Source organism: Haliotis rufescens, unplaced genomic scaffold (assembly GCF_023055435.1).
Source record: "Haliotis rufescens isolate VD_foot unplaced genomic scaffold, xgHalRufe1.0.p SCAF_12, whole genome shotgun sequence".
In the NCBI taxonomy this organism is placed as follows: domain Eukaryota; kingdom Metazoa; phylum Mollusca; class Gastropoda; order Lepetellida; family Haliotidae; genus Haliotis; species Haliotis rufescens.
In genome coordinates this window covers 25,440,338-25,457,421 of record NW_025963802.1, presented here as the reverse complement: position 1 = coordinate 25,457,421, position 17,084 = coordinate 25,440,338, and the positions used below count along the sequence as shown (strand labels likewise).

The following is a 17,084-nucleotide window of genomic DNA, read 5'->3' as shown; positions in this document are numbered from 1 at the left end:
GTGTCATGGAAGAAGATCGGTTTGGGGGTGGCAGCGTTATGGTATGGGGTAGGATTACAGCAAGACAGATGACCTTTTTGATAGTGGTAGAGGGAAATCTCTACGGACAGCCGTACCGCGGCAAGATCATCGGCCCTGTTGTTCTACTGTTTTTGCGTCGTCATGGCCCAGGCATTACCTTTCAACATGAAATGCCGCGCCTGTCCGAAAATGAGTGTCTGCAAGCCATTGGTATGCTTGAAGCAGGATCGATTCAACGTGATGTTGCAAGACAATTTAACGTCCACAGAAACACCATTCAGATTCAAGTGTACCAACGTAGAGGTAAACGTTACATCAATCATTGTGGTATGGGGTGGGATTACAGCAGGACAGAGGACCCGTTTGATAGTGGTAGAGGGAAATCTCTATGGACAGCGGTACCGCGGCAAGATCATCGGCCCTGTTGTTCTACTGTTTTTGCGTCGTCATGGCCCAGGCATTACCTTTCAACATGACAACGCCCGGCCTCATATGGCTTGACTTGTTCGGGATTCTCTTCAACAAAACAACGTGAATGTCATCCCCTGGCCGGCTCGCTCCCCTGATCTCTCACCAATTGAGCACATGTGGGATGAGATGGATCGGCCCCTTCGACGCCAACCACGTGTTCCACAGACACTCCAGGAACTTCGAAACATGCTCCAGCAGATATGGACAGATATCCCACAGGACTTTGTGCGACACCTGGTCAATTCCATGAGACTAAGAGGTGGACACACACGCTATTGATTTGTAAATTGACATTTTGGCATGTTCATGGTTTTTATGAAATCACGCATTTTCTGAAGTCAGTATGGCAAATTAAACCATTTGAACACTTATAGGAGTCTTTTATCTGTTGCAAACCGAAATTGTTTCAGATTTGGTAAAAAAACATAATTTTGCATTAAATCTTATTCAGTGTCGCAGGAACTTTTGTTGTTCAGTATATTTGGGGTTTGGCTTCTTTCATGCACCAAATGCAGCGTTCCTTGTTATGAAGGCAACCAATACTGGAACGTTGTTTTTTTGGTGCCTGTGGGACTAGATCATCTGAGTCTTCCACTCTGCACATGCTTTGTTAAGATTTTGACAAGTGGTTCTGAGAGTGCAAGAGCTTGCTGCCACTGGATTATGTCACATAACAAGAATTATGCATGTCTACTGTGCCACCAACATTTCCAAATTTTTCCAGTCCTTCACATTTTGTGGCCTTTTCTTTCATGGTATTCCATTTAGCCGGAGTCATATTGTCAATATTGTCACCTTCAGGGCAGGCATTCTCACAGCATACAGAAGAATGATTTTTGTTTCCGCTTTAATGGAGCACAATCATAACTTCTGCTAGGTCCATCATCTGCCTCTGCCATTTTAATGGATATGGAAGAGGAAGATCTACGGGATCACTATTACCACTACAAAAGCTTTATTTAGATCTATTACTACAATGCAGTGACTAATAGGCACCTGATACCGAATCAAATATAGCAAAATGTTTTACTTGGCATCTGAAAATAATATATTCTTTACAGAATTTATAATAACTACCTTAACATTAAGTTATTTGCTTTAACATTCAAAATCAGTTTTAGGTTGTTGATGTTGTGCTTCAAACAAATTGTTGAGGTCAAACAGACAATTTCCCCCTCAATCCTTAGATATTGACCAATATCAAATTACACATTGGATGAAGATGACCGTTAGGTAGGGCATATTCATACCAAGATCATTACAATCGGTTTATCATTTCTTAAGGTATGACAATACTATACCCAATTGCTAAAGAAACGCTTAACTCAAAGAAACGCAAAATTAATGTTTAATACTTTAGCATGATCAATTTTGGTCGTTACTAATAGATTTGTTAAATTCAACATTATAGCTTTAATCACCTACAAAAATATCTTTCTAGCTCATATAGTTTCCAAGATATAACCCTTCAAACTTATCCGGCATGTACGTTTCTTTTGTAGCTGAGTATACCTTATATCCTACATTGTTGGCGACCATTTTGAATATTTACTATTTAGATAAATATGATCCCAAGGATAAAATTAACCATTCCAATAATTTTATCATGTTAGAATAAGTTAGATAAGACACCTCATTTGTTCTCGTAGCCCATCTAGTATTCGAGATATGATATGTTCTGTTTTTCAAGATGGCAGCCGGCAGCCATCTTGGAATTCAAGGTCAGAATTGCTTCTAATGTAAAAAATAATGATTCCAATGGATTTGCCATGTTTATATTAGTGAAATTAGACACCTTATGTGTGTCTGTGGCTGATATTCTTCCAGAGACATACTATTTCATGCTATTCAAAATGGTGTTGACGGCCATTTTGAATTTTACTTTCTGGCAGAGTTAGCCATCATTTTCCAGAGGGTCATGGGGGCTAATTTTTTAGTTTAACGTGTCAGTTAAAAAATCCATCATAAAAAAATGGTAGGAACAAAGTGGTCGCGGATTCCAGGGATAGGACTCCACTGCTGTGTGTCCCCATACCAACAAAACATGTGAGGTTGTAGGGGATTATGTAAGTCCATTATTATCATTATGTGAAGAAAGAAAGAAAAGAGCTTGGGACCATATATTTTTCTAATCCTGAAATCAAATTCATTCAAGTTTCATGGCAAATGAATACTAAATTGGGTCAATGAACAAATTTGACAAAAATCGGTCAAATGCTGTTTTAAAATGTTCAGAAAACATTTATGACAGAAGTTTCACAATCCAAAACCATGTAGAGTGTTTCTTTTTCCAGACTTGATTGAAAAGATCCAGAATGGACATTTTGATATGGCTGAAGCACAAGGGGTGAGTATAAAGTCCTGATTGTGTGAGTTGGTGAGTGGGTGAGTGAGTGAGTTGGTAGTCGGGTGGGTGGGATTTGGGTGAGTGAGTGAGTGGTAGGGTGGGTGAATGAGTGAGTGAGTGAGTGAGAGTGAGTGAAAGGTCACTTTGAACAGTATTCAAGTTGTGGCAAGGCGTGGTGAAACCCACTTGTGTGTGTATGGTACTGACAATACCTAGATACACAATTGGGGCGAACCAGGGTTCGAACCAACGATCATAAGTTTCTGGCTTAGGCAAGGGATGCAACTCTTCACAATGAAATGCAGCGCACCAGACGACTGGGCTTCCCATGCCCTCATGTATTCATAAAAATTGTTAAGTCCAAGTCATATGGGCACTCCTAGCTCTGCTCCAGTGTAAGGAAGAGGAATAACAACTGACTCAACATTTTAACCACTAGGTTACCCCATTGCTCCTCATGTTTTCTGAAATATTACTTGATACTTATGTTGCTCCTATTAATCAATTTCAGTTTGTCAATGAAGGTTCAATTAAGGCTTTGTACAAGACTATTCATATTTATGTAGCCACTTTACTAATGAAGTATTAAGACTTTAATAAACCATAAGGGTTTAATGAACCAGTTTGTTGATAAAGGTTTGTTACAACTGGGTCCACAATTACATATCCTTGGTGGTATTCTTGAGGACTGTTTAGAATCTGTTTAGTTCATGATTGCTGAAGGATCTTAATTTAACTGCCACCTCTCAATTATTTGTACATATTACCCTTGTTGAGGTAGTAAAATATTACCAATAGCTGGCTTCACTGATTTAAGATCAGCTTCTTAGGCGGTACCCCTTGTAACTGGGCATCTCTGATCATGTGACATTGTCAGGCAAGTAACATTTGTGACATTTGGGGACATTTAATGTCATCAGAGTGCAAGGTTTGTCACACGTTATGTATGTCTGCAACTGTAAACTGCACAAGACAAACATGTAAATTTACTGTTCAGTTTATGGTCCAAACTTTTCACTTTGAGGGGCAACTTGCAAAGACTATTGGTTGTGCCATTGACAACAAAGCCACACCCAAATCCTTCAAACAGTACGCAGATCTAATTAAGCCTTTTGTGTTAATGCAAACAATATTTGGCAAACAATATTGGCAGCAACTTTTAAGCATCTGTATGTTCACATTGTCAGTTGTTGATTACACATCCATATTGGGCTAAAGTTCTGTGGCACTATTTGCAAATGACATATGATATAGGCAGGTCTTCTTATTGGTTTAGATTTAACAAATCTCACAACATATGAAGTTAACATTTTGATCAAAGGTGCCATTTCATTCTCCACCTGCTGTTAACCTGAGGGTCCTGTGTATTTATTTTTCATGTTTTTGTTTTCATTTGACAGGTAGCATTGGACTATTTAGGCTATGGGCTAGCCATTGTAGTTGGATTGCTATTTATTGTCATCTTCCCCTTAATTGGTTGCTGCTTCTGCTGTTGTCGCTGCTGTGGCAACTGTGGTGGAAAACGGATCCATAAAGATGACCCAAGCGCTTCATGTAAGAGGAAGATTTTTGGTGTTGTTCTTCTGCTGCTGGTGGTAATGACAAGGTCAGTTTTTCATAAGAATCAATTAAGACAGCGTTAGACTTGGCACTGGTCCAATAGTTCTTGCAAAACTCCCCAATAGTTAAATTATAATAAGGACCAGTTGAAATTTGCTATTTGTTAAGGGTTTTGCTATTTCATTATATCATTATATGGACTAGTGGACTTTGGAGGCCCATAGGGCTTTATAAATAGCAGTGAAATGATGTCCCTTGTCCCTTGTTAACATCAAAGATTTGTATAAAACAGCCATGGAACTTGTTTATGAATAAACACTAGTTCAGTCCAAGAGCCATCAACTAGGCCATTGGGTGTCAAGGGTCTTTTGCAACATTTAAAAAAAAATGTGCAAAGCCAGCTTTCAATCACTCATTGTGACCGATATTATCCTTACCTTATTTATTACTATTATTACTCAGCCATTTTCTTCAAAATGTAATGAAATTTGGTTCATGATTAGTTTGTAGTGGGACTCAACATAATAATATATATTCAATTTTTAAACTTATCCTATTTCACACTATGCATGTCTCTTTCTTCAATACTAATTGGAAAACATGCTTCAACAAAGGTTTCCAGCTTCTAAAAAGCAATTCACCGGAACATAACTCACATCACCCTGGTCCCCCCCCCCCCAACAATCTTGGTCACACACATTCTGTATGCTAACTGACCTACCCAGGCTCAACATGTTATTCCCCAGCCTGCTTATTCTCTTTCAAAGCTGTAAGGACGTCTATGTGCTTACAGGTTAAACGACCTGATTTTTCTAATGTATTTACCTGCAAAATCTTCAGCTACCTTTCGGTGAATTTCCTCATGAACGTACCATAATGGACCATGGATGATCAAGCAGTGTGTAGTCTCGCTTGCTTGACTTGCAGAATAGTGTTTTTGCTGTCCGAACCTACCATCGGATATGTACGTCCGTAAAGTGCTTGCAACTAGATGGGATCCCTCCGAAAGTAATCGCTTTAACATTGGCCTCTGTCACCTTGCTTTTGATGAACCACGCCACGCCACGCCACGCCACGCCACGCCATGCCACGCCACAAGGGCCACGCCAGCTGTTAAAAACTCGAAGCTTATGTCATAAGAGGGTGTTAATACAATCCTACCTCCTATGGGACCCCTCTACAGGCATTTTGTCTTCTCTTGATCACTAATCTGACTTGTCGACCTCGTATTCCAATGACGGTTATAATGAAGATCGGCAATCCTCCGAACAGGTTTGATCAACGAAACAGCATTCAACGGGAAAGCTTTGCAGTGCATGCTTCGTAGTTGTATCAAGCTTCAGAGGTTAGGCATCGGCATTCCACGATTTAGTGAACCTACCAGATTCATGCTTCAAAGAGTCTTCATTCATCATTGGACCCACACACTTCTAAGGTTTGTCGAACCTCTTGGGATCAGCAACATCTGCGGATTGACACGTATCAAGCACTTAGTCTTCGACCAAGGTTCAGCCAACCTCTCTGGATCCTCGAAGTTTGGATCTAAGGATTGGCAAACATCCCGAAAGCGACTTTCACAGGATTGGCATGATTCTAAGGACGTATGTTGCCTAAGGTTTGTCAAACCTGCATCATAGGATACTGATCTTAAGATTGCCATCAGGAGCTTGATCATCTACTCATTGTTCCTCACCCAACGACATTTCTGAATCTTCTCTTGATTCTGGGGATGGACACTATGAGTTGATCATAGGGTAGATCATCTCATTTGGCTCCTTCTTCCTCTTCCAGTTATCCGGACTCTCACTTACGGGATCGATCGCGTTCTTACGACTATCATTATCTGCACCGTGATTTAACTTGGAACCTGGCTTTGTTTCCTGCTTATGTTCATACTACTCACAATTGGGATCGCTATCCTCAGCTTATGGACATCCTTCCACCTTGGCAAGGATACTCTTATGATCCTTCCTTTCCGGACTACCGTTCTCAACCACTGTCGCTGCTCTACCACTGTGAGCAGATGTCCCTTGCCTAAAGACACACCTGACGACTGCACCACAATGACTTTACAGCATTCTCCATCTTCAATTCCTACTTCGCTGAATCCTATTAATGTAACTACACAGCTTCAGTCGCTTTTTCAAGCGATAATGTCAGCGGTCTTCCCACATGACTCACCCACCAGATATTATGGCTACTACTCCGGAACATGCATCCTACCATGACATCGACAGCTACTTCGGTTTCGTTTCCCGAACCAGTACAGCATGAAGATCTTCTCGATTGCCATTCTTTACCCGCCTCTTCTTCCTGTAGCTTTTTGATACAGAGGATCAGACTATGGTTCTCAACAGGGTTGCAGATAAGCTCCAGCTCCAGAAAAGTACTTGTACTGAGACACTTTGCCGTCCTCAGTTGTACCTTCAGTAATCTGACCGAATATTACCGTCTTGTGTGTCTGCCATGTGCATTGATGACTGCCGTGCAATGTCGATACATGGAATGGATGAGGCGGTTGATGAAGGCCATAGGCACTTCAGCCCATACTCTGAGGAGCGCCTGACGTCTTTGAATCTCGTCGGTTAGGTGCTCTATGGGATATAAATCGGGACTGAGGGCAGTCCACTGCATTGTTCTGATGCCATTCTGCTGGAGGAAGTCTCTTGTTGCTCGCTCAATGTGGGCACGGGCATAATCATGCTGAAACTCGTGGTTGCGGTGACGTGCCAAATGAGGTATGGCGTGTGGTCTCAAGACTTGATCAATGGACCAAGCTGCTGTGACACCATTGCCTCTCCCTGGACATATGTTCTGGAAGACCACAGGGCCAACCCTCTGTGCAAGACCAATTCCACCCCACACCATGATGCTTGGACCACCCCACGAGTCTCTCTCAACAATATAAGCATCCGAATAACGATCCCCACGGTGTTGCAGGACTCTCTCTCTTCTCTCTCTGCCATTTGGTGTTGAGATACAGTAACGGCTCTCGTCTGAGAAGAGGACTCTTCTCCGGTGCTATGTTGCCCTCTGAAGACAGAAGAGGATGACATGGTGTCAGAATGGGTCCTCGGTGTGGCCTGTGACAGTGGAGGTGTCTGCTCGTCAATTGTTGACGCACGGTGTCTGCACTAATGTGTCCCTGGTGTGTCCCCATGGTCTGTCAAGCAGTTTCTGCAGCAGTAACAAGGCGATTTTAAAGATGCTGTCGCACAATCTGACGATCCTGACGTTGAGTGGTGACCCTTGGTCTTCCACTACGTGGTCGGTCATCTGTAGTGTTGATGGTCTGGTACCGTTGCTGGAACCTGTATATGGTCCTTATCTGGACATGAAATACATTGGCTACTTGCCAGGCGGTTTGTCCAGCTTGCAATTGTAAAAGGGCTTGGTGTCGCTGATTTCTTGTCAATCTTGGCATGTGGTAGCAATTCAATAACGAATGAATGTTATCCGATCTGGTCGGACTTTTATAGGGCAAGAAATGGGGTAACGCATGTGCATTTCAATTTGCGCAGAACTCACACAAAACTCAAGTTTCCGTTTCCGGAAAAGGTAATGTTAAATTTTAGAAACTTTGACCAGATATTTAAATTACAACTTTTCATGCAATGTTACTTTGGGTGACGTTTCTTTTGCGGTTATGTATACTAGCCACATAAAGAAACTGTGCACGGAGAAAATATATTCTGGATTGAAATACAACCCAGCAAGAACAAAATGATGCAGACGCTGTAGCAGCTGAATAATCGGACCATAAGAAAATGTCAACGGGACCTGAAAAACATCTGTTACGATGATGTCAGAACATCAAAATGGAGTAGGGGGTCATACGACAAAGTCACAAAGTCAATAACGGGTATGACCACCCTGTGCGTGAATCACAGCAGTGCATGGGCGACGCATGGAGTCCACCAAATGGGCATGGAAGGCCTGGGGAATGGCCTGCCATATCCTCCTCAAATCCTGTGCCAAGTCACGGACGTTATCTGGAGGATGTGGAAGACGACGCAGACGGCGCTCCATTTCATCCCACACATGCTCTATTGGGGAGAGATCTGGAGAAACTGCAGGCCATGGCAGTAACATGACATTGTTATGGTGAAGGAAATCCATTGCGACCCTAGCCGTGTGAGGATGAGCGTAGTCCTGTTGAAATGTCAATCCCGGGCCATGACGTTGCAGGAAAGGAATGACCACAGGCCTCAGAATCTGATCTCTGTAGCCAACACCGGTGAGATTGCCCTGAACAACCACCAAAGGGGTTAGGTGCCGTGCTGTTATCCCACCCCAAATCATCACAGAGCCACATCCAAAACGATTCCTCTTCACAATACAGTTGCGTGCATAACGTTCTCCCAAACGCCGGTAGACACGTTGGCGCCCGTCACTGTGGGAAATGTTGAACTTCGATTCATCTGTAAAGACAACATTTCTCCACCATATTCGAGGTTGGCGAACATGATTTCGACACCATCTTAGACGGTTGACTCGATGACGGTGTGTCAGGATGGGACGTATGGCAGGGCGTCGTGGTCGAATCCCGTACTGACGTAAACGATTCCTGACAGTGTTGGGATGGATATGGTGCAGTCCAGGAATTGTCTGGGACGTCATTACTGCCGTTTGGAACCTGTGTCGTGGGCGTGTAACTCGAATCCATCTGTCCTGTCTTGGCGTCGTTACTCGGGGACGTCCTGAACGTGGGTGGTTGGCAACGTCATTTGTGTTCTGATAACGCCTCACCAATGCCGATATCCTGTTACGATGGCATTGGAAATGTGTTGCCACCTGTTGTTGCCTCATTCCCGCTCGGATCATTCCAATGGCTTCATGACGCTGTGCAGCTGTCAATCTTGGCATGATTTGCTTGTGATATGCTTGTGTCTGCGCCTGAGAAGTTTTTAATTTTTGAATGACCACAGATCATGCTTTCCAAAGAGACAGCGAATTTTGAGTTGCACATGCTGTGTACAGCTGCACAGGATGCACGTGCAGTAAAACATTGCACGTCCATAGGCCCCTATCAATGACGTCATATCGCATGGCACGTGCATGAGCGTTCAAACCTATATTTCATATATGGACGATGTGCCCTTATATCTATATTTTCTCCGTGCACAGTTTCTTAATGTGGCTAGTATATATAATGTTCAAGCCACCGTCTCACCAATTTTGTTACTAAAAAAGAATGCTACTAACGTTGCTGACAAAGAACACCATCGATTGCCTGGGCAAGGCTACGACCACTCCAGGCTTCTATACTGAGCAACAAAAGTTCCTGTGACATTGAATAAGATTTAATGCAAAGTTATGTTTCTTACCAAATCTGAAACAATTTCGGTTTGCAAGAGATAAAAGACTCCTGTAAGTGTTCAAATGGATAAACTTGACATACTTGGGATATCTGTCCATATCTGCTGGAGCATGTTTCGAAGTTGCTGGAGTGTCTGTGGAACACGTGGTTGGCGTCGAAGACGCTGATCCATCTCATCCTACATGTGCTCGATTGGTGAGAGATCAGGGGAGCGAGCCTGGCCAGGAAATGACATTCACGTTGTTTTGTTGAAGAGAATCCTGAAGAAGTCGTGCAATATGAGGCCGGGCGTTGTCATGTTGAAAGGTAATGCCTGGGCCATGACGACGCAAAAACAGTAGAACAACAGGGCCGATGATCTCGTCGCAGTAGCGCTGTCCATTGAGATTTCCCTCTACCACTATCAAACGGGTCCTCTGTCCTGCTGTAATCCCACCCCATACCACAATGATTGATGTAACGTTTACCTCTACGTTGGTACACTTGAATCTGAATGGTGTTTCTGTGGACGTTAAATTGTCTTGCAACATCACGTTGAATCGATCCTGCTTCAAGCATACCAATGGCTTGCAGACACTCATTTTCGGACAGGCGCGGCATTTCGTAATGTTGAATAATTGCGTAATTTTGTTGTTTTTCTGAGTGGTTGTTGTCAGCACGATGCTAAACAATGCATATGGAAACCCGTTAACGCACATGTTTTATACCCATTCTTGGGTAGTGAAATGCATGGGGCTTGCATAAAAGTCAACTTTTGCATGGAATGCATGCTCTTCTGTAGCAGTTGCGTTTTTGTGACTTGATTCCATACATGTACTACAATATTGAAAACCAAACTTTACTTGTTTGAAAAATACACTAAAATATTGGTGTCACAGGAACTTTTGTTGTTGAGTATATTTGCTGATCTTTCTGGTTCAAATGAAAGACAGTCTTCAACAACATTTTATCTTCAACACTAAATTGTTCAACAAGCCTCCTCACTTCCAGATGACCATCATGATACACACAATTCTTTGTCCTCGTGAATTCATGATCAGTTTAGATTTACAGGACACGTCCCCATCCATCCGGAGCCCAGACATTTCGCCGGTTCTTTTTCCTCGACCGCCATTATCATTGGAAGGTGCTCCCGTGTGGAATTTTTTCGGCCCCGTGGCTATTGACCCCCCTCTCCAAGCTCATCGTCAAATTTCTACTTGCTCGCAGCATCGTCTTCAAAGCGTACACAGATGATCTGAACTCTTCTACATCTCAATTTCATGCAGCACCTACTTCGCAACTTGGTTGGCTCATCAAAACAAAACAATCCCTGTCCAAAGTCTCCAGTACATCAGGGCTCTATTCCAAACACCCTTCGGCAAGATGTTCCTGTGCCAGTATCGATGGTTGAAGATGCATATAGAACACTAAACGAGCTCCCGTGTAATACCAATTTTATGAAACGAGTGAATAGTTGTGGTTCAACTATTCACGAGTCCAACTTAATTTAACACAATAATACTTCAAACACATCAAAAGTTGAAACGTATGGATTTAATAACATACAACGGCCCACCTTTAGAATTCAGGCGTCCGTTCCACAAAATTATCGTAGTGTTAAGGTTATCGCAACTCACACACTTTAACTAAAACCAACGACTGTCGTTGCTCTACAGTACGATCGCCTTGTACCTCAAAGTTTACAATCACGTCAAAATACCCGATGACGTAATTTGTGGAATTTTGTTGCAAGATCCTTCGGCGAAACAATACCATGTGACATCAGCCTAGCAACAAGGTTGCTGGGGTCATAAGGTGTGCATAAGCTCCTCTCAGTGATCTATTATCTCCACATGCAATGTCGTTGAATATGCCAAGTGATGTTAAGAGCTTTCAATATTTGTTCTAGAAACGTGTTCCGAGAGTACACGTTTTGTTTTTACACAATGTGTAATACGGCTGTATGTTTATTAAACAGGTGATCTCTTCACGGGCAAGTAATAAAAGGCCTTGTTCCACTGGCACTCAGACAATCTCTCGCCTTTCGCCAGTGGCAACTCCTTGGTCCACAGGCTCTCACCAGGAGAGGTCAACTACACCTGTGACCAATTCCTCGCTTTCTCAAGCCACTTCGCCAGAACAACAATTGTCCGGTTCTAATCTTCCTGCCAAACCATCTATGGCCACACCTATAATGGTGGCTGATTCTGTGGACTGTTTGTGAAGTCTCCTTGCGGCTGTTTATCCTGACCCTACATGTTTTTGTTGACGCCTCAAACGTGGGATGGAGAGCTTATTGTCATGAACTACAGCCGGCAGAGCTGTGGTCTCACCAACAAAGTCAGCTTCACAAAAATAACAAAGCAGTGATCCTGGCGGTGTCACATTGGGCAACACTAGTCTGATGATCCAGTAGGTCAACCTTTCCGTTTGGGACATAAACAAGATGGGCTCCACCAAGTTGACATTTCAACTGATTGTTTCAAATAACATTCTCCAACATCAGAGCTGATTCCCTGTCCCGACCTGACCCGACAAACCATCTCCAACAGGATGGCATCTAAATCCAATGATTTTCAAGTGGATCTGCCAGTTATATCCATACCCAGTTGTCGATCTCTTTGCAACTCGTTTCAACACTCGGATATTCCAGTTCGTATCTCTCATTCTCGACCCTGGGGCTTGGGATTACAACGCGTTTCCAATATCGTGGGATGGCCTACACGCTTATGCCTTTCCCCCAACCGGTGTTCACCACACTCATCCAACTAGTAGACAGAAGCTTTTACTGTCTACCTCTCAGTCTCAATCTTCTACTTCATCCTCACTCCTAGTTGCTTCACCTGTTGCTCGACACTCTCAATCTGTGCGTTTGGCGCATTTACAAAAATCCCTTGTGAAGGGTTCCTCTAGATGGGTAACCAATTCAATCTTTGATTCTCACTATTCATCAACCAAGTCCACAACTGGAAGGCCTTTGAGGCCTACTTTCACAAGCATATTTCTTCAAACGCTACTGCTTCAAAACAACAGCCTACTGATTATCTTTGCCATCACCATCGTCCCATAAGCTGAAAGGTTCTACCGTAGCTACATACTTGGCTGCAATTAATTCCGTTGCGCAACTACTACAGGCGCAAAGGTCTCCTTAGTGGCTACATTGCTATCCTTGATTCGGTCATACAAGTAGGCTCTCTGTCTTCTCAAAATTTGTCCCTCAACCTCGGACCTGAACATCATATACTCTTCAAAAAAAGAAACTTGACACCGTCTTTCAAAATTTAATAGAAAAACAATGTTTGAAAATAGGACACAGAAACCATAAGTGAAACACAGTTTGAGGATCAACCTACACAATGTTCAAAACATTAATTGTGTTGCATAGACAGACACACGTACACAATAGAGTATATGTCAGTATCGGTTGTGACCACCACGTGCATCAATTACCGCTTGACACCGACGACCAATAGATGCAGTCAAGTTGTGAATAACATGCTGTGGAATGTGCTGCCACTCATGCTGAAGTGCAACAAGAAGCGTCGGAAGTGTTTGGGGTGGTGAAGTCATTCTGCGCATATGTTGATCCAACTCGTCCCACAGATGCTCAATTGGGGACAAATCTGGTGATGGCGGTGGCCAAGGTAATGTCTGGATGTTGTTGCGCTGTAGAAAGTCCTGTCAAACACGTGCAATATGCGTTGTCAAGCGTTGTCTTGCAGGAATTCCCCACCGTGAAATTTGAAGTGAGGCTGTAGGATCATGTCTCTGTAACGTACGCCTCTCAGTGTACCTGCCACATGCACGAGAGGCGTCCTACCACCGTGATGAATTCTGGTCCATACCATGACACTCCCGCCTCCAAATGGGATAACCTGCTGCACACAGTTGGGGGCGTAATGTTCACCCCGACGTCTGTAGACACGTAGACGTGTGCTCCCATCAGCACATGTGAGTAAAAAACGTGACTCATCAGTGAACAGTACATTTCTCCACCTTGCACATGCCCATCTCACCCTCTGTTGACACCAATGCAGACGGTCTGCCAGATGACGTGGGGTCATATACATGACGTCAAACAGGACTTCGTGCAAAAAGTTCAGCCTCCCTCAATCTGTTGCATACTGTTTGATCTGAAATTCTGCATAGCCCAGGGATCTGTGTGGTTGTAGACGTTGCTGTGGTAGTGCGTTCTTGTAGGTGTCGCAGCGATGTCGATGTATTGATCTTGTGCTGGCGTTGTCACCCTTGGTCTCCCTGACCTTGGTCTGTCGTCAACTCTGTTGGTGTTGTTGTACCGGGTCCATAATGCGGAGATTGTCTGTCGGGATACGCCAAGGTGCCTGGCCACATCTTGCTGAGTTGCTCCAGCTTGTAATCTGCCAATGGCATTGTGACGCTGTTTTCAGTCTTGGCATTCTGTCACCGCATCTACTGTATGAACGCCCGTTGATGTTGTTTTTTTATACCCCTTTAGCAGGGGTGCATGCATGCATAAATGCAGGGTCCTGTGCTGCACGTTTTTACAGCCGGTTGCGTTTGGATGAATCTGGAAAATTGATCCCCAAACACTACGTTTATGTGGTTTGGATGTGTTTCCGCGAATTATGGAAATATCATCCTTCTGTTTGACTAATTCTAGTCACATTTCATTTAATGATTTTGGATATTTTGAGAAAAGTGGTTTTACATCTATGTCAAGTTTCTTTTTTTGAAGAGTATACTTCGTCATCTCACTTTGGCTGAGTGAGCGCATCACGCTGAAAACTATTTTCCTCATGGCTCTAGCAGCGGCTGCTCGAGTGAGTGAGATTTATGCATTAGACATCAAACACTGACAATTTCATGAGGATATTTTTATCAGTAAATAAAACTCATGGAAAAATTCTCAGTGAATGTATAATGATATAAATGTCAAATGTCTATCATTGTTATGATATGTTCTTTCAATGATATCAATTATGGGACATCTAGATTTCAAACAAGTGGGCTTACTTGATTTCTCTTTTCACTTTCAGGTACTTCCATATTACAATTAACCTAGAATAGTAGCAAACTTACAATACCGTTACTTTCAACATTGCTAGGATTTTTTAAAATTTAGTTATTTTTGGAAAGACAATCAAATTAAGCTGAATGTTATACAATTTGGTTACACTGGGTGCAGAAAAAAGTTATTTGTTCCACTTATACCGTGAGGGTCAACTATTCAGGGTATTTGTAGATGTCAGAACCCAGGGGTGTATGCTGATGCAGATGTAATAGAGGTTTATGTATTCGTAAGAATTATCAAACGATATTTATCATGCTTTAATTATTTACAATGATAACTTTTGTTTGATATTTCCATGTGTATTTGAAAAGTTATGTTTATAGAGCTTTGAGGAAATGGTGATGTAGAGGGTGCTTCTGTTCTTGCAAATACCTCTAGTTATTAGTTGTCACTTATCATATAGAACACATGTTAAAATGTACTTAGAACCTCACAACTCTCTAAAGCAATTAATAATTGGTAATTAATTTGCACTTTGTTTTTGTTTCAGTGCTGGTATGGTGTGTGTGTTTGTTTCCAATGATCGTATGTCAACAGCACTTAACAAGTTTGGTGATACAGCTGCAGATAACATTGATGACATTTCCACATTTCTTGACAACACAATTGAGGTAATTAACATGAAGCCTGTACTTAGAGGTGATCTACTTACTGGTTTTAAGGTTTGTATATTTTAGGTCTAGGTTTTGATGTTGTAGCAACTGCATTGTGTGTCTTTTATTTACCACAATCATTAACAGTTAGATTGCTTTACTTCATATAATTTAAACTGGCAGACAAGAGAGTCGTGTTTGAATGTGTTTAAACACATTGTCTCTGCAGAATACATATACGTAACTCACCTGACTTTCAATCAATACACAATTTTTTCTCAGCAGTTAACACTATTCAAGCCCCTCTAGAAATATAAAAACTTTTAACCAGAGCTCCAGATAACTTTTGAGCAATTGAGTTTTTACTCTAGGGTTTCTATTTTAATTACATTTTTCATTGGGTAACCAATATTTTTTCACTGATCTATTCTTGACTATTGTTTTTTTTTCCCCAAAAAATGAGTCAAGATTTTAAGATTTAAAACAAATATGAAATTATGCTTGTGTTTTAGAAAAAGGCCTCTTTCAACTGTATTTCAGTATACCAAGTAGACCAGTACCCTGTACACTAGCAGCATAAATGTTCTTTATCATATAATGGGTAGGTTTCTCGGCAGGATAAAGCCAACGGATAAAAACGATATCCGTTGGGGTCATATGCGGATAGAGATGCAAATATCAAAGGTCAAGTAGGGACTACTTTCACTGTTTATAAACAAACATGGCGTCGCCCTCGTCATTCGGGGATCGAGTCAGAGTTAACCATCGGCAATCTGGATAAACTACAGGGATAATTGCTATCACTATCAAAAGAACAGTCTAATATACTGAAAATCCGTGTCTAGCTGTGACGTAGATAAGGCATTTTATAAGTTTGGGCAACTTTGGAGATATAAATTTCGAAACAATTTTGCGAGGGCACGAGGCCTAGCCAAGCGGGATCAGTAGCCATATCTGTGCTTGTAGACCTCTGCGGCTTGAAACCTTCACCACAAATTAAAATAGTTGGATTTGGCCGAAATATATGTGAATTGTTACCTTGTTGCGTTTTGTCGCTGTGTGTACATCTGACTACACTTCTTAACGTTATGACAGGACAGACCGACTGTCAACAAGGTCTGACCGTGGCCGTGACGTCTGAGACTAGGGTTTGAGTAGCTTCCCTTTGACAAAGGGCAGTTACTCTAGCGAACAGACCGATGGATTGCCGCAAAAGGCAATTAAAAACAATTGTTGTTTTGCGTTTATGTTGCTTCGCCACTGTATAAGAAATAGATTTCATTTGGAACTATATTGGCTACTGTCACTGTCTGACTGACACGTCACTTACCCTCTGACGTAATAAATATTAATGCGCGCATTGCAGGAAAACTCGCAATGTTTCGATTATGTTTGTGAGAGAGGGAAAGCGATTTTTAAGCACAGAACTAAAGAATGACATTATATGATAAAGAGGGTATCACGCTTGTGTGTTTGGGGATGGTAAATATCCTGTATTAGGAATAAACACTATGTATTTAGCTCGCCAAGGCTCGCTAAATACAATGTTTATTCCTAATGCAGGATATTAACCATCCCCAAACACACTCGCGTGATAACCTCTATGTATTTATGTGGTATTTATATTGCATTGAAAGTTGTAGGCGCTGACAAGCAATTGAAAATAAAAATGTTCTGCCTAGCAACTCCAACCACGCCAACTGCATTATTTTAATCAGAAGGCGATTCATCTTATTA

At 42.1% G+C, this 17,084-nt stretch overlaps 1 protein-coding gene across 8 annotated transcripts in view; it reads left to right on the top strand.

Moving 5' to 3' along the window:
* Positions 1 to 17,084, top strand: part of LOC124113358 (prominin-1-like) — a 589,013-nt gene that overhangs the window by 35,508 nt on the left and 536,421 nt on the right. For all 8 annotated transcript variants that reach the window (XM_046473653.2, XM_046473656.2, XM_048393445.1 and 5 more), the window contains 3 exons: positions 2,787 to 2,839; positions 4,240 to 4,445; positions 15,245 to 15,365. In XM_046473653.2, the coding sequence (XP_046329609.2) occupies positions 2,787 to 2,839; positions 4,240 to 4,445; positions 15,245 to 15,365 (380 nt within the window). The remainder of the gene's footprint in view (positions 1 to 2,786; positions 2,840 to 4,239; positions 4,446 to 15,244; positions 15,366 to 17,084) is intronic.